Below are 27,952 nucleotides of genomic sequence, written 5' to 3'. Positions count from 1 at the left end.
CACACACACACACACACACACACACACACACACACACACACACACAGACACACACTTGTTTGTCTCACTATCGCCATGGGGACAATGTATTGACATAATGCTTTCCCTTGACCATTAATCTCAACCTTCACATTTAAGTGGTTAAACTTGAACCCTAACCACAACCTAACCAAGTCTAAACCAGGTCTCCATGGTGACGTCAGCTCCCGTCAGTGAGTGTACATTCAGGTTAAAGGGTTAAAGCCCCCACCAGGATGTAACCCCCCCCCCACACACACACACACACACACACACGTTACTGTGTCAGTGTGTCACACCAGCAGATGTAACACCTCCCGACCAGACTCCATCATAATAAACTCGTTCTAATGTCAGCAGCCTCTCGGGCAACGAGCTGCCGCAAACTGCGCCGGGAATTCAATTTAATCTCGATTTGAGAGCAACCATGACGCTCCCTCAGGAGGGGGGGGGGGGGGGAGGGGGAGGAGGAGGAGGAGGAGAGGGAGGAGGAGGAGGAGGGAGAGGAGGGGGGGAGGAGGAGGGAGAGGGAGAGGAGGGGGGGAGGGCTCGCGGCCGCGGAGGCAAATAGAATGCGGTCGTGGCTTGATTGACACTTGAATCGTCCAATCAGTGTTATTTCTGTTGCGACAAGTCTTCCCGTGAGAGCGTCGGAGTTTGTAGTACTGACAAACATGTCGGCCTCAGGGAGTCTTTTGGCCACAGACACAACGGGTATATGAGAAGACTACACGGTTGTCTGGGGGTTGTTTTCACTTGGCTGTCTTCCTTTTGGACCTTCCGCGTTGGACGAGCGGCCTCGCAGGGAGACAATGACAGAAAACCACGCCGAGCGAAGCTAGCTGTGAAGTAACGGGTGGCTAGCTCGGAGCTAACCTTTCTGTATGAGGACGAGCTGCTCTCTGGCTCCGACGGAGAATGGTGGTCGGAACTATTGGTCTCTGCTGAATATTAATCACCCGGGAGGAAATAACACGATCAGGACTGATCGTTTTTGGACCCTGAGCCATTTGGAAACCCCCTCACAGGTGAGCCTGCTGCTAGCCAGGGCTAACCTGAGGAGCTCTCGGCTAGCTGGTGCTAATGTTTCATAGACAGTCATGTAGATCAGCTGTAGATCAGATGTAGATCAGGTGTAGATCAGCTGTAGATCAGCTGTAGATCAGATGTAGATCAGCTGTAGATCAGATGTAGATCAGCTGTAGATCAGCTGTAGATCAGGTGTAGATCAGGTGTAGATCAGCTGTAGATCAGATGTAGATCAGCTGTAGATCAGGTGTAGATCAGATGTAGATCAGCTGTAGATCAGATGTAGATCAGGTGTAGATCAGATGTGGATCAGGTGTAGATCAGATGTAGATCAGCTGTAGATCAGGTGTAGATCAGGTGTAGATCAGATGTGGATCAGCTGTAGATCAGGTGTAGATCAGATGTGGATCAGGTGTAGATCAGCTGTAGCTCAGGTGTAGATCAGATGTGGATCAGATGTGGATCAGCTGTAGCTCAGGTGTAGATCAGGTGTAGATCAGCTGTAGCTCAGGTGTAGATCAGCTGTAGATCAGCTGTAGATCAGGTGTAGATCAGGTGTGGATCAGATGTGGATCAGCTGTAGCTCAGGTGTAGATCAGGTGTAGATCAGGTGTAGATCAGCTGTAGATCAGGTGTAGATCAGGTGTAGATCAGCTGTAGATCAGGTGTAGATCAGGTGTGGATCAGGTGTAGATCAGGTGTAGATCAGCTGTAGATCAGGTGTGGATCAGGTGTAGATCAGGTGTAGATCAGGTGTAGATCAGCTGTAGATCAGGTGTAGATCAGGTGTGGATCAGGTGTAGATCAGGTGTAGATCAGGTGTGGATCAGGTGTAGATCAGATGTGGATCAGGTGTAGATCAGGTGTAGATCAGCTGTAGATCAGGTGTAGATCAGCTGTGGATCAGGTGTAGATCAGCTGTAGATCAGGTGTAGATCAGGTGTAGATCAGCTGTAGATCAGGTGTAGATCAGCTGTAGATCAGGTGTAGATCAGGTGTAGATCAGGTGTGGATCAGGTGTAGATCAGCTGTAGATCAGGTGTGGATCAGGTGTAGATCAGATGTAGGTCAGATCCAGCTTGTGTAGCTGGGAGTTCCTTCAAGTAACGTGACTGATCTCCACCTTGCTTTCATTTGATCATGATGGAGTCGCGACCAGCATCACAATCTGAACCCGGAGTTTAGACTAGAGCTTAATGTGCTGCACCTCATCCAAGCCCGCTGGTGTTAGTGTCGTCCTCAGTAGGACACGGAGGTGTCTCTGTCCCCACCCCGGCTTCAACACGCTCCCTCGCCGGCTCAGATCATTCCGGTCCCCCTCGATCTGACCGGCGACCCGACCCAGAAACCACTGCACGGTTTTTACACGCAAGCCGATTTAAAGAGGAGGGTCCGGTTCGAGAAAATGGGTCGAAATGATGACACGTACTTTCTGTCTTATCACACTACCGCCACGCTAAATACATAGTGAGCTTTGTCAAGCGATGCTCGGTCCGTGAGATCCCTCCGCGGAGCCGAGTCGGGTCCACTGGACCCGTCAAAGCGAGACCTTCTGGGCCGTGTGAGTGAATCAGTCCGGGTTCGTGTTTTTGGTGTGACCTGGCTCAGCCCTCCCTATCGAGCATCCTCTGGCTCTGCAGACACCGTGTAGACCCACGCTGTAAAAGTCATATTGAAAAGCGGAGACTCCTGCTCAGGGAACATGGTTGTTGGTGTCCGCGGGTTCAGGCGTCGTTTTGCCTCTTTGGTGCATTTAATCAAGGCACCGGCAGCCTCGGCCTGACTGCAGCGGGCCATACACACCCAGTATTCATGTGGAGGTGCAGGAAGTCTTCAGACCCTTAAGTAAAAGGAGCAATTCAGCCGTGTTAAAATATTCCACTACAATACATGAAAAGCCTACAGTACATAGGTATTAGCATGTAGTTATATGTAATACTGAAGCATCAGTGTGAGTGCAGCATGTTAGTGTTGTAGCTGGTTTGAACTACTTTCTATCCAGGGACAGCAGATACACGAGAGGATCATCAGATGATTACTGGAAGAGGGAAGAAGAAACAATACAAAGCTCTCATCCACAAATCTGTTTTCAGCTTTTTGACTTTTTCCTCTCATCTTAGATTTTTGCTGAGATATTGGATCATTTGAGCATTTATTGAAATGAAACATGTTAAATAAAGAAATCACTGTTCGGTGGAGCTGTTAACTACTCGTAGACATCTGAAGTGTGACGCTGCTTTTTGTAAGACATCAGAAGCCAAAATGGTTTAACACTGTGTTGTATTTTTTTTTAAAGGGTGTTACATTACGTATTGTGTACGTATTTAATTCATCAAAGAGATGTGGTGGTGTATAACGTCTCAATATTTCCTTCTGAAATGAAGTGTGAAGTATCAAGTAGCATCAAATGGAAATACTCAAAGCACGAGTATCTTGTGTAAAAGTGCTCGGTTACTTTCACTGGGGAGATGTCATTGTGTTTGGGAAGTTCCTAGCTTTATACAGCACCTGGGAGCGCAGAGATTCTTCCTGATGGAGTCCCAATGCACAGTGCAGGAGATTGAGTGGACTATTGATCACATCAAACTCATTGTTGAATGAGGAAATATCTAATAGCTCTGTGGAGCTTGAAGAAATGAAGCTGTGTATGTTTAGAAAAGCACCACAGTATGAACATGTCGGGCTTTTTGAATGGTTTACACACAAATTACATTCCAAGTTTTTACAGCATATCAAGGCAGGTTTATATATTAGTTATATTGCTCAGTATTTGGTATCATAGCAGCTGGACTTAATGTTTAACTTTTATACGTCAATAATGTGTCCAAGTTAAGGTTGTATAAATCCCCCTCACACCTCTACATTGACCTTAGACTCATTAAACCATGTCTTGAATTCCTATCTTGAAGACATGGGCTTGAAAAGACTGCTTGACTCTCTGATTGGTGCGACTGGCTCAGATGGTCGATGTTAAGGTTGGCGGTTCATTCCCCACTTCCTCCTGCTCAAGTGTCCTTTGGCAAGACATTGAACCCCCAACTTGCTCCCGATGGCCGGTGAGCACATTGCCGTGTGTGTGTGTGTGTGTGTGTGTGTGTGTGTGTGTGTGTGTGTGTGTGTGTGTGTGTGTGTGTGTGTGTGTGTGTGTGTGAAGGGCTTCCAGACCATTACCGTAGCTAAGTGCCAAAAATGTACCTTACGATAAAGTTAATATAAAATGAATGTGGACACATTATCAGGATTTTATTGGCCTGAATCTGTAAATATCACCAACTGAGCAATAGATGCTGCAGATACAACAGAAGGAAATACCACATTAAAAGTAGTTCCACCAGTCAAATCTGGAAAACTTCTCTGTGCTTTGCTGAGTGATCAAATTCATAAAATACACAAACAATTAATGAATAAATTAACAGTACAAATGATATGTATATGTCAACTGCAAAGTTACATTTGAAAAGTTATGTTGAACGTTCAAAATAAAACATGATTAAGGGATTTACTTCTTAAGGCAAAATTGCACATGCAAAAATTCATCCAGTGTAATTTCCTCCGACTGTGAGATAAATTAGAGGCCCAAATGGTGCAGAGAGAACCTCTGGCCAGATGCTGATTCATGTCTGCTATTGACTTCCATCAGTTCTGGAGAAAGTGTCAACAGAGTGAACATGTTTTGGGATAAACTGGCAGATGGGATACTTGTTACTTTATCCTGTTTCGAGGCTTCATCTCCTGATGCAAGACGCACTTCAACTGTTTTGTGTCCAGGTTGAAGGGCTAACTGCTCTTTTGATGGGTGAGCTGACAGGTGGGTGTGTCTGGTACCGACAGGAAATCATCTTCTAATTCAGACTGGGACTCTTTTGGCAATCTTACAATTTAATTCTGAGTGTAAAAAGAAAGCGGCGCTGTAGTTTCCACTTCAGCACACTGACCACTAAACTACTGTCGTTTACCCACCGAGCTGGAAAAGAAGCATAACTGACAGTCACGCTAACGGGTGTTGATGAGAGTCCGTCTCTGACTAATAGACAAAAGCAGAGGATTATGTGTAAGAGTGTGCAGCTTGTTCCCTGTATGCAAATAATAGATAAATGAAAGTGTCATTTTCTGGCCACCCACGCTGATCAGGTTTCTGGTTGCTGTTTGTTTTGTTGTTCAGTCGGTATCATTTGTCGGTGCTCCACCAACGTCAGTCTGCCGGTGATGGTTTACCAAGTATTCATAAAGGCCTTTACCTTTTTCTCCTGTGTTGTTCAAAGCTAATTAATAGAGCTTTCAAACCAAATAGCGCTGACATCTTTTTAGAAAATGATCTCCAAGATAAGTCGAGGATGTGCCGTCTCCGACAACTTTATTTCAACGTTATTTGTTCTGTCACAATCATGCTATTTTAGTTGGCAAATAATTGTCATACTAATGATTGTGATTAACCGTTGAATTAGTCTGTTCTGCTGACTTTGTGGCACTATTGTAGTGTAATAGTCCTTATCATGGATCAATAATACAAAGACCAGGGCCATAAAAAAAGCAAACATTACCAGGGAGGTTTTTGCTGTGCAGGATGCAGCAATATGAACAGATACAATAAGTGGTAAATGACTTGATGAACGTGTCTCTGTATGAACTCCATTATTAATGAGGAACAGATGAAGAACACTGCAGATGTGGGGGACGTTAATTGGACCAAAGACTTTGTGTCGGACGAGGTTTTCTCGACGCTTGTAAAGGCTGCAACATCATCACGGACATCAACACGGGCTGAGTCAGACTCAGGAAGAAGGAGGGCAGAACGATTAGTGCTGATGAATGGGGCTGCAGTAACAGATAAAGAGTAGCAGGCAGGTCCATCCATCACGCCGGCCTAAACAGATGCACTCCTCTGCTTATTGACCGAAGGGTTGAAGTCTCACAACCATAAACTGAACTGTTTACAGGGATGCGTCCTCGCAGCCGGTCTTCGGCTCTGCAAACAGCTTTCTGTGGGTAATCTGCTGAGCTGCGATGAATCAAAGAGGCAGATGGCAGCTTTATTGAGACGTTGCTGTTGCAGAGTAAAAGTGCTCTTGTGGACGACATGCAGCGCTCTTTAAGAAATCTGTCGCCGTGTGTTTCTCACACTCTTAATTACAAACACGAAAAACTAGTTTTGTTGTATACGTGTTGAGACAAATGAAATGCAAAATAAAAAAAACTTGCGTTTAATTGTAACCGTCAATACTTAAAGCCATTTTACTGAATACATTGAGATGTGGTTGTCATGCTGTGGTGTCGGGATCACACGTGGACACAAACATCACAGGAAGAGTTGGTGAGGAGATGTGGCGTTGATTGGCAGATACAGAGGGGATTGAAAACTATTTGTTTTTTTAAAATAGGAGCAGAGTCATCTGTGCTTCACTATTAGCGGGAAAGAAACCAGATTCTGTGGCCTTAAACCGTGGATACATGAAGCTTTAACCACGTTAATCTGGCGTGAACATCCACCTCTCACAACCAGATCTGGCAGGTGAGAGATAGCAACCACTGCAGACGCTGTTCCCTTCCAGGTGACAGCAGATTTGAAGTCGAGATTTTTGGATGCATTTTACATTTAAAAACATTGAAGACAGTGAAGAACTGAACAAAAGCAAAGCCGTGTGTAAGATGTGCAAAACGGAGGTGAAATACTGAGGAAATGCCACAAATGTCCCAAAGCATTCAACAAGGCGTTCGCCAGATATATATATTATAGGCTGTCGCCACTTTCATATGTAAAGATCTTCGCCCTTACAGAGTTAATGAAAATGACAGCTTCATTAACACACTGGAACCACGTTACAGTTCACTGACGCTTCTCTAAACGTTTTAGAGAAGTAATCACAAACCTGTCGCCATAACTCTCACAACCTTTTTCAATTTCTGATTAGTGGCTGTTTACTTTTCCTTAATATGTAGTTTATGTTTTTAGCTCGGTGATCTTCTCATACATGTTTATTTAGTGTTTATAACAACCACTTTGGTCGATTGCATAGAAGCACAAATGACTGCAAAGTGTTTTCCAGAGGTATAATTGATGTTTACATTTGCTGCCAAGTCTCATTTGCATGAGCTGCCAGCTGAATAAATACAATAAATTCTAAAAGATGTTGTTTATCATACATATGTACACATAATTAATTTATAAGTGCATTAATGTAACTGTTTTGGGGTCTATTCTTAATAAACGTTCATATTTTTAATGATGCACTAAGTTGGAGGGGTTCCTTGTACCAGAATCACTTCTTTGAGATTCTGTTTCACAGCCGAGCAAAATTGGTAACGTAACTGAAATATCTCGAATCGATATCCAATCGAGACCCTGTGAATCGGAATTTGGTAAATTAGTGTCAATACCCAGATCTAGAAATAAAAGTCACTGTTGTGTCCTCAGTCAGTCTGATGGGCTCAAGCTTCATATCTCAGTGAAAGCTCAGCCTCCACTCTGATGCTACTTACTTACAAATGACACGGATCATAACGTGCTTCACAGTAGAATACAATGAAAACATGCAGAAAGTGCTCAACATGAAAATAGAGATAAAATAGATTAAGTTCAACACCTTGCAGTATTAAGAAGAGATCCAACAAGTCCCCATCGAGGAAAAACTTTCTTTCAACAGAAACAAAACTCTGACGTGGAGTTTCAAAAAAGACAAAAATATTCCTTAAATGGATCCTCAGATTTTACTAAGTAGAAAATGGTATTGCAAACAACCAGTGCTTCTGGTATCAAATCAGTATTTGTGCACTGCAGTTTTATTTTTTGCCTAATATATGCTAATATCTGTTCATACAAAGTGTGTTTTGTCTGTGCTAATTAGTGTTGATTGGATGGCTTTCACAAGAACCTAAAGATAAAGAAATATTCAAGTCCAAATAATAATAATGGCAAATGAACATATTCCTTATGGAAGACGGCCAGCCCGTCCAACCAAAGCCAACCAGAAGAACTCATCTCAGAAAGTCACCGTTCTTCTGCACGTTCCTGTTATTGTTTGACAATTGTTTGACCCGTGATGCAGTAAAAACGACACAAAACCAAACGATCACATGAAAAAAAAAAACATGACTGTGATATTTGAATGAAAGTAAGAAACCAATTAAATCAGTTTTAATGCTCATGAAATGAAATGTCCAGCTATTGATAGGACTTCCTCGGTTGTGAATGGAGCAGTGTGAGTTGGAGGTTGCTGTGTTTGACCTCTTGGTAATATTCAGCCCAGCAGTAATAGTTGTATTAATGTTCTACCTACAGAGCACAGACTGATCTTTTTTCTTTTGCACTTTGAGTTTTCGCGCAGGATCTACATCCCCTTCCTGCTTCCTCCCGTCCAAACGCAGGCTCGGTTCCTAAGTTGGGTTCTTGGTCCCCTGGGAAAGTTCCCTCCAACATTTGTCCTCCAATTATTTGGCTGTGAGCAGCGCTGATAAGGAGCTGTTGGAGGAAGTAGTGTTTCCACTTCAATTGTAGTGTAGAAGGAGTGATTGTTGGGGCTCGGTTAAAACTTAACTATGTATTATGTTCATCAGTGTCAACACGGATACATTAAACTGTCAGTTAACTGTGCCGTGTTGTTTCGAAATATTGGACAAAACTAAGATACCACACCTTTGGAGTACATAGTTTTAATAAATATTGCCGTACTGGAGTGTCTGGTCGTTTCAACCCGTTCCTCCTGTCGTTTCTACTGTAGGTGCAGCATCCTGACCGACCAGCACACTGGACTCACTTGGTTTGCGACCCCGGAGAACCATATCCATATCCATCATCCATATCCACGGAGAGATCCGTCATCTCCACCGAGGAGGCCTCGGCTTGGCTCCGGACGGGGAAATGTGATCGCGTGCTGTTTCTGAGGTTAGAGAAGCATACTTCAAATCAGAAAACCTCCAGATACAACTGGCCTTTGGAAGCTGGATTTTCCAACATTACAGCCACTACGTTTCACATTTTTGTCGAGGCTGTTTTTAGGACATTGCTCCAGAGAGGCTGTATCCTCCAAGGGATTGTTGTAAGAGGGGGTTATCCAAGCCTCAGTGGTCTCTGCTGGGAAGGAAGCAGAGGGAAGTCCCTGGAGAAGAGGGCCAAAAAGAAAAAAGGGCCTGTGGCTGGGATGCTGACGGTTACATAACCAGCAGGCGCGGCCGTCCACTAACAGTGGAACAAGGAACCCGGTGGGGGAGCTGAGTCCATTCAGCCGTGGCTGACTGATATACGAAATAACACCATTATCTGTTCACGCATAACTCCCGACGCTCCAGATCCAAACCGTCATTTTTAGCTGTTTCCTCCAAAACCTCCTGTACATGGATACTGATGGATGTTCTACTGGATTCTACCCTCGACGTTTTGGAACATGCCGCACAATCACCTCCTGCTCTTCGTCTTCCAATCGCGTCCGCGGTGCAGCCGGCCGGTGAGGTGGTTTGAGGCGGCCACCGGCGGGGTTTAGGGATGCCCCGACACAGGAAAACCAGGCTACTCCATTGGCCCACTTACAGACTGCTGTTTCTAATACAGGTCCTGGACTGAAGGCCGGTTGTCGCCTTCCCGAACGCAGAGCGAGACATTTGTGTTTGCAAGACTCTTGGTCACACTGCTGCCCTCACGTCTTCTCTCCGGGTTCTGAGAACGTCACACCGGACTGAACATTTGTACGAGTGCAGACTTAACCTTCAAACAAAGCCCATGTCCGATACCTGGACCCGGCCTGCACTGTTTCTAACTTGAGGAAAGTCACAGGAAAGAAAACCGGAAGTCGAGTCAGATTATCATCCCAGGCCTTTTTTCTTTCAAGCTGTCACCTCCGTTTTTCTTTCAGCCTCATTTCACCTGCTGTTGTTGCTGTTGCTTCTTCCATGAGCGTATCCTCCCGAAGCAGCTTTACCTCTGACTCCTCTTGTAACTCACCATGCCCCCATTTAAAGACTAATCAAACCGGTTGTAGTCACATCAGGGGCGAAACTCTTCAGTTTGTTTGATTTCACTGCTCTGAATCACTAACAAACTGAAACACACGGGTCCAAATGCTTTTTTTTAAAATATAATTTGATTAACAGGCTCTTTTTTTATTTGCACTATTCTGCCTTTGTTCTCCTTGTTAGACAACAAGCTGATTTACTCTTTTTTTACACTGATTGTACTGTTGTGGAAAGAGACTCATGAGAATGACCACTTTCTTTTGGCTTGTGTTTGTAATTGCTTGTCATGTTTAGTTGAACAGAGCAGATCCAGCGTTTGCATATTTGCCTGCGACAGATTATTCTTTGAACACCTTCCTCTTTACAATCAGTGGCTTATTTCTTCACCCCGCCTTCCCACCTGCTTTTGTGGCCGACAGGGAAACGCAGCTTTTACAGCAGAGATTTATAAGCTCCTTTTAATCTCTCACACACAGTAGATCAGGATTGACCTAAGAACCCAAGAAAACAAGCAGTCCCCCGTCCTCCCATCTGAGTGGGGCGATGCTGAGGAGCGTTTTCCTCTTTTGCATCTGAAAGAGGAACTCCCCCTCCGTCTCGTTTGTAGCTCTCTTTTCCTCCTCCCCCCCCACCCTCCCCAATCCATCCTTTCTGCCTCCACTCAACAAATCCACTCGGCACACCCAAGGGAACATTTAACTGAATGACAAACACCTTGTCACAGCAGTGAGTGAATAAACACACACACACACACACACACACACACACACACACACACACACACACACACACACACACACACACACACACACACACACACACACACACACAGGAGGTGATGGCAGGCAGCAGCAGTAAGAGCGGCGGGCGAGGTCCGTCCTCGTCGCCCCTCCCTCACGCCGTGGTCCCGTCCAGCCGACCCCTCCGACCCTCCCGCTACGTGCCGGTGTCGGCGGCCACCTTCTTCCTCGTTGGCTCCACCACCCTCTTCTTCTGCTTCACGTAAGTGACCACCGTGCAGGACATCTCTCTCAGACAGGCCTGTTGATGAGCTTCATTAACACCAACATTGCTGCGGTTGCTTAATTTGATTGGTGACAATTTGAGTATTTTAATATATTTAAATTAAAAAGGAGTCAAATGACAACTTGTATGTGTAATACAAGTGAAAGGAGCTGCTCGTACGGACAATCCCACAAAAACTTGTGAATTCCTCAGGTTGTTTTTTTTATTAGGTTTTTTTTTAGCTCATAGACCACAACTTTATTTGGTTTATTCTCACTGCTCTCATTATGATTATTTCCAACAGTAAGCTGGCAGCTCTTACTTGAAATGAAAACCCTCTGATAAACACGCAGCGCATTACCTGAGCAGCAGCAGCCAGAAGAGCTGGCTGGTTAACTTTGGTTAAAGTATTCGATCGGCAGTCATCACGAGGACGCAAACAAAACTATGAACAACGGCTCCTCTTTCTCCATATCTGCTTGATGTGAGAAGAAGCATCCATCAGGTTCGCCACTGAATGAAGTGACAACATGTTCTTCTGTTCACTGCTTCTTCCAATAATAAAAATAAGTCATCAGTGAATGCAGCTTTAAGCCCAAACATACAAATGTGCATCTTGATCCAAGTTTCCTGGATCACTTTTCCAGTTGAATCTGCAGAGGCAGCAGTAAAAGAAAAAGGGCTACAATCATGAGTTTCTACAAAGACTTGTATGTTATTAAGAAATGATCTGAGTCTGTTGGTGGCCTTCAGCAAAACAAACTAAATATTTCTGATTACTGTCAGACTGATGGAACGAGAAGAAATGACATTATGATGGGGAGACACAAAGCTGTGTTAAATGCATCTGTATGCAGCTGGATTGAAGCAGTCAGCTGCAGCAGAATGATTAAACGTGCTGGAAGTATTTTGTTAGTGTGAAACCAACTGAGCAGGCCTCTCCTCCCCGCCTCACAATCTCCCAGTAGCTCGCTGAAGGTTCAAACAATATGTTTACCACATGTTGACTTAGTCGGGCGCCCAGGATTTAAAAATGTTTTAAGCTGTTTGAGAAAACGACACCGTGTGTCTGCTCTGCACCGTGTGAGGTTGAGCTCCGTCCTGAGTGAGACACACAGAGGTCAGAGGACAGAAACGCAACCTGCAACGTGTCTGCAAAACGCTGAGCTGGAAGCGAAAGGGTTGCTCACAAATTTGTGTGTGTCACTGAGTTAGTGAGAGATCACCGCTGTTCGGCTGGATGCCGCAACTTTTCAAATTAAAAGCTTCACACAGGGTCCAGCAAGACACTAGGTTTTGACCGAGATATGCGTTTCTTTCAGGAGGGGCGGGGGGTCCCAATCGAAGGGGAAACGCTGGATTCCCCTCTTAAATCTTATATTAGAACAATTTATTGGACACTTTTATAAAATAGCTTGGGAGTTGTGTGCACTGTTAAAAACACAGAGACGCATACAGAAAAAAAACCATGCACATGCTGTTGAATTTAAACTGTTGTGATACAACATGTGTGAATAGAATCAACATGTTTTTGTTCACATAAAAGAAGCTTATTCGACAGGTTTGGGTGGAGCTCAGCTATGTGAATAAAAAGTCTCCTTTAAACTGTGAAGCTGCAGTAAAGATCTCTAAACTTAATGAAATGGCAGCCAAAGAAATCTTCTTCATGTCCTGCTGACATTAGGAAGATTGTCCCCCAGATCACGGTTGTAGGCCAACCACAGCGCCCCCAACAGGATCATTTTTGCTGGCACAGACGTAATCTAATAATGGATGACAATGTAATAACATAAATTATGCCCAGAAGGCAAAAAAAACAAAACCAGCAACCAACCAATCAGGATGCATCTGTCCTGCGAGGGTCAGAGGACGTCCGGCTACGACCTCGACAGTTCTGTTGTTTGTCGTGTGACGCAGAAGCTTAAAAGAAACAAACGGTAAACAACAGTGTGGACTGAACTGAAGTCATTTTGGCAAGTAAACCGCGTTTTCACATTTCTTTGCCTCAGTGTGGACTTTTAGCGCCGCAGGTGATTCTGACAGAGTCCAAAGTCAGCGGTGTTACCGACTGTCATCTCTAATCTTTGTGACACTTCACTCTGGAGTGTGTGTTTGTCTGAGTGAGAGTGTGAGATGTCCAAAAAAAGTGGTGAGAGGGTGAAATGTGAGAAAGTACCATTGACAGGTGTGTGTGTGTGTGTGTGTGTGTGTGTGTGTGTGTGTGTGTGTGTGTGTGTGTGTGTGTGTGTGTGTGTGTGTGTGTGTGCAAAAAAAATCTAATCTCTGTGGTGTGGGTCGGGGGGGGGGGGTCAGCATGGTGGGCAGTCAGCTCTGTGCTTCAGATTAGGGAGGAGAAAAATAGGCCAACATCTGTCACCCTGACAAAAGCCCATCATCCGGTCTCTCACTCTTTCTTTCTCCCTGAGTCTGTCAGTGTTTGTATCCCGGCAGGTTGAGATAAAAAAAAAAATTAAAAAAAATGGTGTGCTTGTTAATTAAAGACTCTAAAAAAATGTTAAAAAAATAACCCAACTATATCGGCACAAAGCTATACTATATACTATACTATATAAGCACAAAGTCAATCCAAAAACACTTTTATGAAAGTCCAGAGACTGCTCCTGTTGCGCTGGAACGGTAAGTAGCAGCGTGATGTGCTCGGAGCAGGCGGAGGCTCGAACCTTCACCAGGAAGTGTTACAAGCTTTGTCTCTGGATTAACACCACCACCTGACTTCCACTCGTTGTCAGCGCTGGTCCGACGCGTCTGCTATTCCTTTGGTCACCTGAGAGTCGAGCAGACTCGTGTGTTTGTTTGAGGGTGGGGAGCTACGATTGTGTTTGTTGTGTGCGTTTTGTCATTGTTGGAGAACCCTGTTGCCATGGTGCCGCAGTTCAGGTGGTTCACAGCGACTGTTTTCCCCCAGAAGGTCTCGGTGTTGACAGTCTGACCCTGAGGGACTACTTCACGGTGACACAACCCCGTAAACATCAAAGAAAACCCGGCGGGTGTCTCCTGACCTGACGGCCTCCTTCGGTCTTGGGGGGGGGGTAGTCTTGAAATTACTAACATTTATTCACATAGCTGGGCTCCATCCAAACCAGCTGATTAAGCTTCTTTTATCGAAACAATGTCAAATTAATACTCAACAAACTCAACCAGTAGCTTGTTTTTTTTTGATGGTCAAAACATTTGTGACCATTATGAGGTAGCCATGGCAACCAAAATAGATTTTAATACTCAACTTCTGATGTATATTATTCCTCTGAACCATGGAGCTCCATTATTCCACTCCTGAGTCTGTTAAACCCAGTGGGTCCCTCTGTTGCACTGGGCGACACATACATTGTGTATTATTTTCCCTCAATCTCATACACACTGTCCTGCTGCCTCAATATCTCAAAAGAGCACTAAAAGTGTACTTAATCCACTGCTGAAAATAATCCCCACCAAATACAGATTTTCAGCAACTACTGGTGTGTGAGCCATTTTCATGTATCTGCGTCTTCAGTAGGAACCTATGAGCTCGCTGCTGACAGCCACAGACATGGTGGAGGACAGAATAACATCAAAATACAGCAAAGCCTCCGACCTCATCCTTTACAGGATCATCCTGCGCTTCGAAAGGCACGAACCTACAGAAACTTTAAACCAACTCTAAATTCAGGCTCATGTGAAGTCATGCGCAATCAAATCAAGCCAACTTCTAGTTGACAAATATAATGAATACAAAAATCTAAAAATCAGAGCATCACTGAACGTGTGTGTTGGTTTATTTTACATCAAAGGACCACCGAGCTCTCAACCTCACTTTCACTACAGCTGAACCGAACAGTAATGTGACAGATTCTTGAAGGTCCTCTTCCTCTTCCTCGTGTTTCAGGTGTCCGTGGCTGTCCGAGCGCTTCTCGGTCGCCGTGCCCATCTACAACGGGGTCATCTTCCTATTTGTCTTGGCCAACTTCTGCATGGCCACGTTCATGGACCCCGGCATCTTCCCCAGAGGTGTGTGTGTGTGTGTGTGTGTGTGTGTGTGTGTGTGTGTGTGTGTGTGTGTGTGTGTGTGTGTGTGTGTGTGTGAGAGAGACGCCTTGCGCATGAGATTATGTATTTTTTTTGTCTGCAGCGGAGGAGGATGAGGACAAGGAGGATGATTTCCGTGCGCCCCTCTACAAGACGGTGGAGATCCGGGGCATCCAGGTCCGGATGAAGTGGTGCTCCACCTGCCGGTTCTACCGGCCGCCTCGCTGCTCGCACTGCTCCGTCTGCGACAACTGTGTGGAGGTGGGATGTTCCTCACCAGCACAAACTCCGCTGCATCCACATTATAACTAATACGTCAACAGGCTGATCTGTCTTAATGTGCTCACACCTCCACCTTTGACTACAGAGGCATCGGAGGACACGCTGAGGAAGCAGCCTTCCATTGCAGTTTAAACTAACTCAATAATAATAAAGTTTATTTGTATAGCACCTTTCATACAAGAAATGCAGCTCAAAGTGTTTTACAGCAAGAAAATGACGTGCAGTGTTTCACCTGAAAACACATGTAAAGGAACATTTAAAAATATAGAAAAGAAATTGGATGCATAAGAACCGATAAAATGCAGAGTAACAGATAAAATGAATGTGAAACGGATAAAATCCATCGAATTAAAGTTAAAATATAATATAGCAATATCCATTTTAAAGGCGCGGTAGTTCAAGTGCAGGAGAGCTTCAAGAGTAGCTAGTTAAAGGTTGATGTAAAGAGATATGTTTGGATCTTTCTTTTGAAAGTATTAACTGAGCAGCTTCCCTGATATCTAACAGCTAGTTTGTTCCACATCTTTGGAGCGTAGCTGACAAAAGCTGAATCCCCCAAATTTAACTCGGCTTCAGCTGAAATATTTCAATCAAGCTGAACTAAATTTGAGTCTGAACAGCAGCGTGTTGAACAGAACCCAGAAACCGTTTCTGTTTCCTTCCAAAAGAAAACGAATCCAAAACAAGTTCTCTGTCTGCTGCCAGATGGACTCCTCCTTTCACATAATGACGACCTCGTTACGACGGCATCACTGAGAGCTTTCCTTTGTTGTGAGTGTGTGAAAGTGAGAAATGATCTGTGCACAGCAGTGAGTTCTGATGTTCAGGCCTGTCAAATATTCAGATTTTCTCTCGCTTTTAGAGATGTCCTAAAATTAAAAGAATCAGGGACTAAAAAAAAACCTCAACAGGAACATTTCTAGGAGCAACATCATCAGTAAAGTAGCTGAACTTCTGTCTCTTAGTAGATGAAGGCAGAGCGAGAATCACAACGTTCCTTGTGTTGCCTTTTCATTTATTTCCCCGACATCGCTCCAAAAATACGGTGGACACTGAACTCAAACAACAAAACTAATTCCTCAACAGCTGTCCTGCTGGAAACCCTCTTTTAAAAACGCTATTCCTTTTGTAATCGTACATATGAACGCCTCTCGGACCGCTCGTCTCACCGCAGTGTCCCACTAACTGTCCCCCGTGCAGGACTTCGACCACCACTGCCCCTGGGTGAACAACTGCATCGGCAGGAGGAACTACCGCTACTTCTTCCTCTTCCTCCTGTCGCTGACGGCTCACATCATGGCCGTGTTCGGCTTCGGCCTGCTCTTCATCCTCTACCACCGGCAGAACATCGACCGGCTGCACGCCATCGTCACGTATCCTTTCACATCCCTCCGTCTCTACATGCTGTCGTGGTTTCTGTTAGGTTGTTTCAGATGAGACCACGTGAGGAGTTACTCAGTGTGTTGTTGGAGCATTTCATTTAGCATTCGGACATAATTATGAGAATTGACTAAAGGTGTCACAAACTGGCTGAAACAGATTTTCTTGGTTCGTTTTTGGTGTTTTGTTTCCCTGAAGGTTGAGCAGCTGTTTGGGAGGTTTTTCAGTTAAAAGGGGAAAATGTGCACTTTGGACATCGAGGTAGTGGAATCACAGGAAAAGATGTCGGTATTGGTGCAGAGCAGCAGATGTCCACGATGAATGCTCCTTTTTATTTTTGTGTTTCTGGTTAAATCTAATTGAATATATGAAGGTCCTCTATCTATTTGTTGAGTTTGATATCCTGAGACCTTCCTTGACCCCCCTGTGCTCTCAGACTGGCTGTCATGTGTGTCGCCGGCCTGTTCTTCATCCCTGTTGCCGGGCTCACCGGCTTCCACATAGTGCTCGTGGCCAGAGGCAGGACAACCAATGAACAGGTGGGAAGCTGGAAGCATGAAAACATCCCAGAAGCTAGTGGCAGAAATCCTGTAGTTGACTGTGGAAAATGTTCAGTGAAACATTTAATGTACAACACGTGGAGACAACTTGTCTTTGCTTTAAATGTCGTCATTTAAATGTGTTTGAAAGTCCTTTTATAGTTTGTTAATTGCTCCTCTTGTCTTTTAAATTCATGTTTGTTTATTCTTTGCTGGTATTTTCTGTCTCCAGGTGACAGGGAAGTTCAGAGGAGGAGTTAACCCTTTCACCAATGGCTGTTGGAAGAACGTGTCCCATGTCCTCTGCAGCTCCCAGGCTCCCAGGTGGGTTTACTCTCTCGGATCAGCTGTTCACAGTCATTATACAGATTTGTGTAAATGCAGATGTCTCTACTCCATAACCACGTCACCATATTGCTGCACGCCTCTGTGTGGGCCATATGGTGTCATTCACAATAATATTATGACATCATACTGTTACACCACGCGACAGTATGATGTCATCAGTACATACAGCATCAACAGGCACGACACCAAAGCATCTACATGTAATACAGAATCTGTTGATTACAAACTTTAGAGCTGAGATCAGTTTTGTTCAGTTTTTGCTGAATCTTTAAAGGAAACCTGTTCGTGCTGACAGAAACCAATTTTTGCAATTGTATATTCTTGAAATTGGCATTAAATTGATCATATGAATTATTAATGCAATATTTTTCTGTATTGTTTCATACCGTCAATAGTATTGTTATTGCACAAATACCCTGCAAAAATTGTGATATGGTTTCAGGGGCACATTTCGGATCCATTTCTCAGTTGGAAACTGATGCCAACAACTCTCTTGTTGAACCTTTTAATGTCTCCTGGTTTCATTTTTATTACCAACATGGAGTAGTAAAAACCTGCCGGTAAACATTGGCAGCTTCTCGTTCCCAGCTGGTGACAACTGTTGCTCTTGAAATGACTAGCGTGAGCAGCAGGTGATAAAACCTGTTCAATGAGGAACAGCCGCACTGAAACTTACATTCAATTAGATTCCAATTATACGGCGATAAATCACAGCAAAAGCTCTCTGAGATATGAGCAGCGGTGGGAGGAAGATAAACTGCCCTCTGGAGCATCATACTATAAAACTATCCACACATTTACTTACACTTGATTTTTTGTTGTTGTTTGCTTTCAAAACTGTCATTTTGCTTCATAAAAACCACAGAAGTACCTTGATAGTGTAACTGGTAACCCCTGATGTGGGATGTGATGAGTGGATGATGTACATGTGTGTGTGATGGCTGCTGTTTCTAATGTGGACGCTCTGTGCAGGTATCTGGGCAGGAAGAAGTGTGTGCAGAGTGTGTGTGTGCAGCCTCCTTTTCTGCGGCCTCAGCTGACCGAAGCACAGCTGGCTGCAAAGATCCTGGACAACGGCATCCAAGGAGACCTGCACAGGGTGAGAAGAGCAGGACGCGCTGACGTCTGCGCCTCCAACAGCGCCTCCTTTTCATTCTGTTGGATTCAGTCAGCAGTGGAAGAGGGAGGGAAATGACTCAGGCCGGCTTGTAAACACGTGTTATGCAAAGGCACTCATTCAAATGTGCACTTGATAAGTTTGCATATAGGAAGGTCCAGATGGCAGCAGGAGGTTTAACGACTGTTTGAATAGTGCCGTGACATTACATCAGCCAACACGCCACAAAAACACGTCTCGGCCCGACAGCCTGCGACGCTCCACAACAAAGAACACGACCGGCGAGAGTTCAGATCGTTGTCTCCGTTATTGGGTCAGGATTTATGTCACGTATAAATATAATGTTCACAATCAATAGCATCTCGTTCATTGCTTATTACAGGAAAAAAAAAAAAAAAGATCAAATTTGCTGAATAGTTGTAATCTGATTTTGCTTGTGTTCAGAGATGGTAGAAGGAGGGAAGAGCTGGTGGATGTTTGTTGTTGTTGTTGTTGTTGTCTCCTCTCAGCCTCTGAGTGACGTCTGCGGTGACGGATTGAAGCTCTGCAGGAAGTCGTGATTCTGTTCCTACTTATGTCCTTCAGCTCCTTTTCATTACTTCTCTTTGACTTTGTCATCGTCATGAGCCTCAATCATTTCATTGATGAGACCAACTGCAGGTGTTTCTTCTCTTTTCATGGTTATTTATTTAGCTTGACTTATACTGGACTTTTGGGGCAGATATTAGTGAATATAAAGATTCTAATATTATTATATCTACAGATATTATTTATATATGAGCATACATTTGTTTGCGATGATCCCTTAAACAATTTTGATACTTGTACCAAACATGTGTGATGTGTGTTTTCCGGTTTATGTTCTAGCACGCTTGACATCAGTGCATTAAAACACTGGAAGTTAAAAAAATTATAATTCAATTCAATTTTATTTATATAACGCCAAATCACAACACAGGTTATTTCATGGCACTTAACACATTAAAGTCCTTCCAGCAGAACTTTACAACATTATACAGAGAGACAACAATTCAACAATTCCCACAATAACTAGGAGGGAAAAACTAGTAGTAAACTAATTATAAGAAACTATTAAGACTAAACCTTCTCGTTCACCCCGAGCAGCTTCACTGCACAATGTTGTGTAAATACAGAAAGTTCAGTCCAATATGAGCAGACGGGTTTACCGGTCGGGTTGTAGTTGTTGAGGAGAGAAGCTGGTCTATCTGTGGAGAGCTGAATAAGTAGTGTGCATTAACACGAGGTGGTGTGTTTCATATTTCAGACAACTGAGTGGGATTCTTTGTCTTCTTCCTTCCTTCCAGTCCAAGTCCAGTCTGGAGATGATGGAGAGTCAGTCGTGTGACGCCGAGCCTCCTCCTCCTCCGAAGCCGGAGCTTCGTTACCCCGGCATCAGCAGAGGGAACGCCGAGGGTAAACGCCGCCTCGCTTCCTGCTGCAGCTCTGGACTCTCACCCGCCGCCTGAGAGCCGACTTCTCACTGTCAAACCTTCTCTTCCTGCAGAGTGCAGCCTGCTGAACAAAGCCCCGCCCACCCCCACCATGTACAAGTACCGGCCCACGTACAGCCCCGGCAAGAACCACACAGCACTCACACACGCGTACGCCAACCAGGTACTACACACACACACACACACACACACGCACACACACACACACCAGCAGATGATCTGCAGTCCATCATATACGCTCCTATATGAAGAGTTTGGAGAGTGTGTGTGCTTCTGAACTTCCATTTTGTCCCCGCTCCTTTAATCACTGATTTCACTCTAATGCATCTCCATTTTTTTTGTTTTCCCTTTTGATTTCCTGTCGCCCGTCTTGGTTTGGTTTCTCAGTGGCTTTCTGTTGATCAGTATCAGTAAGTGATGGTTCTAAAAGCATATTTTCCCTCTTATCGCCATGTCTTAACTCTGTTTCTGTGCCTCTCCGTTTGCTCTGGACATGGGTGAAATACTGAACGGAACCATTTCAGATGGGTTAGTGGCTGCATTTATCCGTCTTAGTAAAATAGAAATATACGGCTGACAAAGAGAAAGTTATTATTTGATTAAATGATGAGTTGATTCTGCTCAGTATTTGTACCCATGTCTGGTCCGCTCCCTCCCAACCTGTCAGTCTCTGTAAAAACAGTTTCATTCTTCATTTCTCTTAAGTTTGTTTTTCCACATTAGTTGTCCTGTCTGACTCTGAACTGTTTCAGTGGATCCTGTAGATTCTCCCGGGTCGGTCTGAAGGACCCGTTCCTCTGAAGATCACATCTCTTCATCCCCTCCATCTCTTCATTTAGATGTTTCGCAGTCTTGTCATCTGATCTTCCTCACGCGTAGAACGTATGTCCTGAAGAACCAGATAGATGCTGCACAGTGAACTGGCAGGTCTCAGGACTCGGACAGGAAGCTCAACTCATTTCCCTCTTTTTGTCTGATTCGTGGGTTTTTGGAGACATCAGGTGGAAGTTTATTTATCCTTTCTACCTCTAAAAAATACCTCCAAAAAATGTATCATGTTGATTATTTGTTAAATGTAATTTCAGACAAATTTTTTAATGTATATTTTAATAGTAATATTGTACCTTAAGTGTAATCATTTGAGCAACCTCAGCGTTCCTTTGCGACTGCTCGTCTATTGTCGTGTGATTGACAACCTTTAATCACCGACATCGTAATTCCAGTTTAGTGTCATTTAATCACCAATCACACTGAAAGAATGTAAATCTGAACATATTAATTATCTAATGGGGAGAAAAGGAAGACTCGCATGATAACTGACTAGAAGACATCTCAGTCAGGACCTTCATCGGGGTAAATGTTGGATGGAAAAGGAATCAAAAAAAGACAACATCGATTGTACATTTGGGAAATGAAGTGCGCTTCCTCGTCAGTGTGACGTTTGTTACATACAGAAGCTTTATACAGTACAACACCTCTGTTCTACATGAAATCTGCCACCAGTCTGTTGTTCAGGTGCCCTGATGCACACAGAGCCCTCACATCTGAGATGGAGTGAAACCTCTGGCTCTGTGCTGCCGATGAGTGACGGCAGGAAGCCCGATGAAGGTCCAGTGATAGAAGGGCCGCCGTCGTTGTTTAGTGTTACGGGGTTTTTCTTCATCTTAGCACTGTGCTGTCTCCAGATGTTCTCAAAGAAATTAGTGAAATCTAAAGGACCAGCAGTGTCAGTAGAGCAGCCGGGTGTCATGTCAGCATGTCAACACTAGAGGGAGTTTCCTGGTTAAACTCCCACAATGCTCTCTGCCCTTATTTGCTCAGCTTCTTCTTGTTTCTTTTCCCTCCCACCTCCCACCTCTCTCCTTCACCTTCCCTCCTCCTCTCTCCCCCCGCCTCCTCCTCCAGTTGAGTCGAGGGGAGAGTGTTGGCAGTGCCAGGGACTCCTCCTCCTCCACGTCCTCCCTCCTCCAGGCCAGCCAGCAGCCGGGTTTCCGCTCGCAGCCCAGCCTGGACCGGAGAGACACTTCCTCCGACAGAGTGGGGGGCGGGGGAGGTGGGGAGAGGAGGGACGGGGGGAGAGAGGTGGGAGGAGGGGGAATCCCGGGCTACTCCCTCGGCGGGCGCTCGTACCCCTCCTTCTCCGACCCCACCGTCCTGTCGGGAGTGGCGTCCCGCTCTTCCAGCTCCACCCACACGTCGGCGGGCGCCGCCCACGTCTCCGAGGCGACCACCACCTCGGCCAGCTTCAAGAGCTTAGCCAATCAGACGCCCCCGCCTCACCACCCGTCTCGAAACGGGAGCCTGTCCTACGACAGCCTGCTGGCAGGTGGGGATGAGTTCGACAAAGGGGTGGTGTCGGGCCCAGCGGCCCCTGAGGTTTCCTCCGGGAGACCCTGTACGCCGGCAGGAGGCGGCTTCAGCTCCCCCTTCCGGTCATTGCAGCAGAGAGATGCTGAGCTGCACTCCCAGTCCTCCCAGTCTCCCCACCACCACCACCGCACCTCCCACCACCACCACCACCACCCCTTCCTCCACCGCTCCTCCTCCTCCACCACGTCCTCCTCCCCTCCGCCTCCCGCGGAGAGAGAGCGCCTGCTGGGGGAGCCCCACCCGGGGGCTCACGCCCCGCCCGCCAATCAAAGCTCTGGCCCCCCCTCCTCCACGGCCCCGCCTCCCCCACATCACCACCACCATCACTCCCACCACCACCACCACCACTCCTCTCACCATCACCACCACCACTCCTCCTCCTCCTCCTCCACCTCCCGCCCTCCCCGCTTCGCCGCCCCTCACGCACCCCCCCACCACGCCTACCCCTACCGCACCCGCTCCACCGACACCCCGCTGGGCTCCTCCACCACCTCCACCACTCACCCTCCCCGCTCCCCACACCCCCCGCCTCTGGGGAAGTCGCTCTCGTACTCGAGTGCCGCCGCCGCCGAGATGCAGTACCGGCTGGTCCGCAAGGCCTCCGCGTCAGCTGGAGCGAACGCAGCGGGGGTGGGAGGAGGAGGAGGAGGGATGGGAGGAGGAGGAGGAGGAGGAGGAGGAATACAAGTGCCGAAGTGAGTATGACTTTCACCTTTGAGGACGATTGGTTTGCTGCTAACACTGATTAAACCGCCTGCCCGCCTGAGAACCTGACTACCTGATTGACCGCTCCTCCTGCTCCTCTTCCCTTCTCTCTTCCTCCTCCTCCTCCTCCTCCTGCCAGATTTCCTGTGAGTTCCTCTTCTTCTCCCTTTTGCTTGTCTTCCATTGGTCTGTGAGGTCTCTTGCTGTGTTGTGCTGTCGTTGTCTGCCTGTTTGTTCTCGTCTTCTGCATCATCTCCACCTTCAGTTTGTTTGTTTTCTTACTTCAGATCTTTGTCTGCAGAACAAATGAAATATCTATAATAATATCTATAATATCTATAATAATATCTATAATATCTATTATAACATCTATAATAATATCTATAATAACATCTATTATAATATCTATAATAATATCTATTATAATATCTATAATAATATCTATAATAACATCTATAATATCTATAATATCTATAATAACATCTATCATAATATCTATAATAATATCTATAATAACATCTATAATATCTATAATAACATCTATAATATCTATAATAACATCTATTATAATATCTATAATAATATCTATTATAATATCTATAATAATATCTATAATAACATCTATAATATCTATAATATCTATAATAACATCTATCATAATATCTATAATATCTATAATAACATCTATAATATCTATAATAACATCTATAATATCTATTATAACTATAATATAATAACATCTATTATAATATCTATAATAATATCTATAATAACATCTATAATATCTATAATAATATCTATAATATCTATAATAACATCTATCATAATATCTATAATAATATCTATTATAATATCTATAATATCTATAATAATATCTATAATATCTATAATAACATCTATTATAATATCTATAATAACATCTATTATAATATCTATAATATCTATAATATCTATAATATCTATAATAATATCTATAATAACATCTATTATAATATCTATAATAATATCTATAATATCTATAATAACATCTATAATAATATCTACATATGAAAAGCAGGAACTAATGGAGCTTTTTCTTATGAATAAACTTGTTGCAGCAACTGCTCAACATGATACAATGAGTTCATGTTATCTTACTAATAAGAGACTTACATGAATTCAGATGTTCAGAAACAAACATTTAGAAAGACAGAATAACAACGGTTGTGAAATAAAATGTGAAATACTATTTTAAAACTTATGAAACTTCTAAAAGGAGAGCGCTGATGTAACGTACGGCGTTCCTGTTGCTCTTCATCATGATCTGTGTGTGTGTGTGTGTGTGTGTGTGTGTGTGTGTGTGTGTGTGTGTGTGTGTGTGTGTGTGTGTGTGTGTGTGTGTGTGTGTGTGTGTGTGTGTGTGTGTGTGTGTGTGTTTTTCCCCTGCATAGTTAAACCTCCTAATCAGCGGTTGTTGTGATGAACTCTGATATTCTGCTCCAGACTAGAAGCTCCAGTGTTACGTGTCAGCTGGTACTTACAAATATATTAGTTTGAATTGAGCGTCAACACTGCAGCCCAGAGGTCAGAGGTCAGCTGGAGATGAGCAGCTGCTACAAGCACTTTTTAAGCTCCAGTAACTTTCCCAACCAACTTGTTTTGGTTTATGTAAAACCACCTCTGGTGTGGACAGAGTCTGGTTGAGGAGGAGGCGTCTCCCCCTCCAGGACTGATAGTAAACATGTGACTTTAACACCAGTTCAGTAGTTTAACGGCTCTTAAATCCTTCTGCTGGAATTTCTGCATTAATTATTCAACATTTTCTTTCACCAGAGAACAGAAACACCCGTTCAGCATGATTTCATTTGTCCGTTGTTGTCGTGATGAGCTGGTTGTTCTCTCCAGACTGCAGCGGTGAAGTTTTGCATCACACCTTCTGCTTCTTTTCTGTCCTTGTTTTCCTGAAATCAGGGGTGAGCTGATCCAGATGAAAGCTCTGAGTCGGACCAACGGCGGCCAGCCCTTCTCCTCCACCTCCTCCTGCTCCGCCCCCTCCTCTCCCTCTCACCCAGTCAGTGGTTCTGCCCGGCCCGGAGTCGCCTATTCCAGCGCCGCGTTGACGTCGAGTCCCGCCCACAAGCCCCCGGCCGGCGGGGTGAAGAAGGTGACGGGCGTCGGCGGCACCACCTACGAGATTTCTGTCTGACTGTGAGCGGCTGTCAGCCCCCAGCTGGAGGACCAATGAGACGACGCGGAGACGCTGCCGTCTCCTTCTGAGGCGGAGATCTAGACTTGACAGGTGGGGCGGAGCCATTGTGTCTGGATCTCGCTCCTCATTGGCTGCTGAACTGTACTGGACTGTCCCGCCTCCACACATCCGCCTCAATAACTGCTGGTGAAATGACAAGAAGGCCCGGACTAATGAAGCCAGAACTTCCTGGGAAGACGCTCCTTTTTTTTTTTTTTTTTTTTTTTTTTGGATCTCAGTGGACCAAACAGAAACCATTTGGCTCATTTCTGTGTTTCATCATCACTGTAGCTCAGTAGGTAGGACGAGGCGTCAGGTTTGGGTGGCTCGTTATACAAGTAGAGAAGCAATGCATTACCACTGCCAGGGTTGGGCCTGGATCCCCACCGGGACCAGGACCCTCTGGAGGAGGGCTGGGCCTGGATCCCCACCGGGACCAGGACCCTCTGGAGGAGGGTTCGAGGGCCGCAGGTTTACAAAAAGGTCGCACGAGCACTTTTGGACTCGAGCTGCGTTTAGGGGACAAATTTGGCATTTCACGTTTTAACATGTCACTATTTTAATGTTGACATCTATATCACGGCAGGAATGAACGCGCAGCCTGTGTAACCCGATCAAAGCAGAACCAAAGGGCTTCACGTGGAAAACGGTGATCAGTCAAATCACATCAGATGAAGGCAGAGTGAGTTTTTAATACGAGCTGTGGCCCCCAGGTGTCAGTTAAACCTTACTTTTAATAAGAGCGTGCGCCACATGGAGCTGCGTGTGGGAACACGGGTGGTGTTTGTGTAGCCAGGTGTTGTGTGATGCATGAAGTCAGTGATGCGGCCCGGGCAGAGTCCCTGTAACCTGTCGTCACACTTAAAAAAACGCACACTCAGCGTGCGGTTCGTAGGATCTGTTGTGGACTCGTGACAATCTGCCAGCAGCCAGACAGAAAGTCAGCCGGGAACCTTTTCAGTCCACGCGGCTGCCTGACTTGACTTGCCTTTTTTTTTTTGACGCGGGGGAAGGGGGAGGGGGGGGGATGTACCATTGGAGGGGTAAAAAAAAGCCGCCTCCTCTGATTCATCTGTTGATTTATTCCTAGATGTGAATATGATTCCATGTTTGTACAGGATGATGTGATATTTTTTTTTTTTATGTGGATTTCTTTTTCTAAAAAAAAGTGGCGTTCATACTGGACTGCAGCATGCACTTCTTCTACGAGCCACTATAGGCCGCCGTGTCGTCTGTTTGAACAAACAGGAAGTGAGGAAACTCCAAAGTGAATATGGAAACCATGTTTTGGCCTTTTGTTGTTAACGGGCTCCTGAAGACAGGGCGGAGTTTTCTAGAAAATGAATTCCCTGAGCAATTGCCTTTTTGTTGTCATTTTTTTTCACCTATTTAATTTGACATTGTTTTATATGAATTTCTATGGAACTATAGCTATTGATAAATGAAGAGTTTTTAATATTGACTCAAATAAGAGGTTGTGTTTACTATTGTGTCAATTTCAGCATCTAGATAAAAAAGAGAACAGCAGCCCGACTATCGATGTTCTGTTTCCTCTCAAAGAGTCGGAGTTACGGTGTCCTAAAGATCTGAAGACAGCAGGAGTCGCTGCGACTCTCGAGGTGATCCTAACCTCAAATTGTATCTTCTGACTTGTGTAAGTAGTTTCCTATGAAACTTGATCCAACGTGGACTCGATCTCTTCTCTGTGATAGAGTGTGAGGGCCACTGTTGAAAACAGATTTCAAGAATTAAGTCTTGGAGAATTTGAGAGGGGAAAAAAAAAAAAAAAAAGAAGGAAATTTCCAAGCAGATCAAGTTCAAATGTTATGAGAAAATAGTTGAAAATGTAAAAGGATAACTTCATGAAGTTGTTACTTTTTACAAAGCAAAGATGGCTTCATTATTATTGCACTTGCGTCCTAAAAACATCATTTTGAGAATTAAAATGGTTCAACCTGGACACGAGCAGACAGCTTCAGTCCATGTTTCAGCCTTTCTTGGTGTGTTCATGTTGTTATTTTTTTTTCTTGCGAAATGTTTGGACTTTATTCTGAAAATCTGTCCCGGTGGCTCCGACACTCTAACCAGTAAAACTGCAAACGCCAGCTGTGAATTTCATTCAGTTTCATTCCATTTGTGAAGGTGCTCAAAATATAATGAAAAAGTTCACGGATGCTCCTCTTCTGTATTTTTGGATCTTGTGCCATCGCGGGAGATCTGAAGCTCACGAGATGTGTTGGTGATTATAAAAATGTTGTGACGTGGTGGTGGACGCTTCAACACGGTGCACAAAGTCTTCCTTCTCCCAGTGTTTGCTGAAGATTTGACCTCCAGCTGTGGCTGTAACTTCACGTGTTTTTACAGGATGACGGTTCGTTGCACCGGTTCAAAGTAAATCTGAAACCAATGACACCAATAATCAGTTTTAGCTTCTTCATTTTTCTCTGAACCGTCACAGGTCTGCAACACGTTCCACATCGGCAGCGAACATCGT

General features: G+C 44.7%; 1 protein-coding gene across 1 annotated transcript; it reads left to right on the top strand.

Moving 5' to 3' along the window:
- The first annotated feature begins 641 nt into the window (after positions 1 to 641).
- zdhhc5a (zinc finger DHHC-type palmitoyltransferase 5a) lies at positions 642 to 26,467 on the top strand. The gene is made up of 12 exons (XM_069712004.1): positions 642 to 1,046; positions 8,763 to 10,992; positions 14,879 to 15,000; positions 15,122 to 15,279; positions 16,501 to 16,673; positions 17,117 to 17,219; positions 17,452 to 17,543; positions 18,540 to 18,666; positions 20,010 to 20,118; positions 20,210 to 20,319; positions 22,062 to 23,221; positions 25,182 to 26,467. Exons 2-12 carry the CDS (start codon positions 10,829 to 10,831, stop codon positions 25,414 to 25,416), a joined length of 2,553 nt encoding a protein of 850 aa, XP_069568105.1. The 5' UTR covers positions 642 to 1,046; positions 8,763 to 10,828; the 3' UTR covers positions 25,417 to 26,467.
- Positions 26,468 to 27,952: the final 1,485 nt, after the last annotated feature.

This window comes from Brachyistius frenatus, unplaced genomic scaffold (assembly GCF_029030835.1).
Source record: "Brachyistius frenatus isolate BFR_SWC_R1_liver_20210118 unplaced genomic scaffold, ASM2903083v1 Contig_105, whole genome shotgun sequence".
NCBI lineage: Eukaryota > Metazoa > Chordata > Actinopteri > Embiotocidae > Brachyistius > Brachyistius frenatus.
The sequence above is the reverse complement of the archived record's forward strand: the minus strand, read 5'-3'. Positions and strand labels throughout refer to the sequence as shown.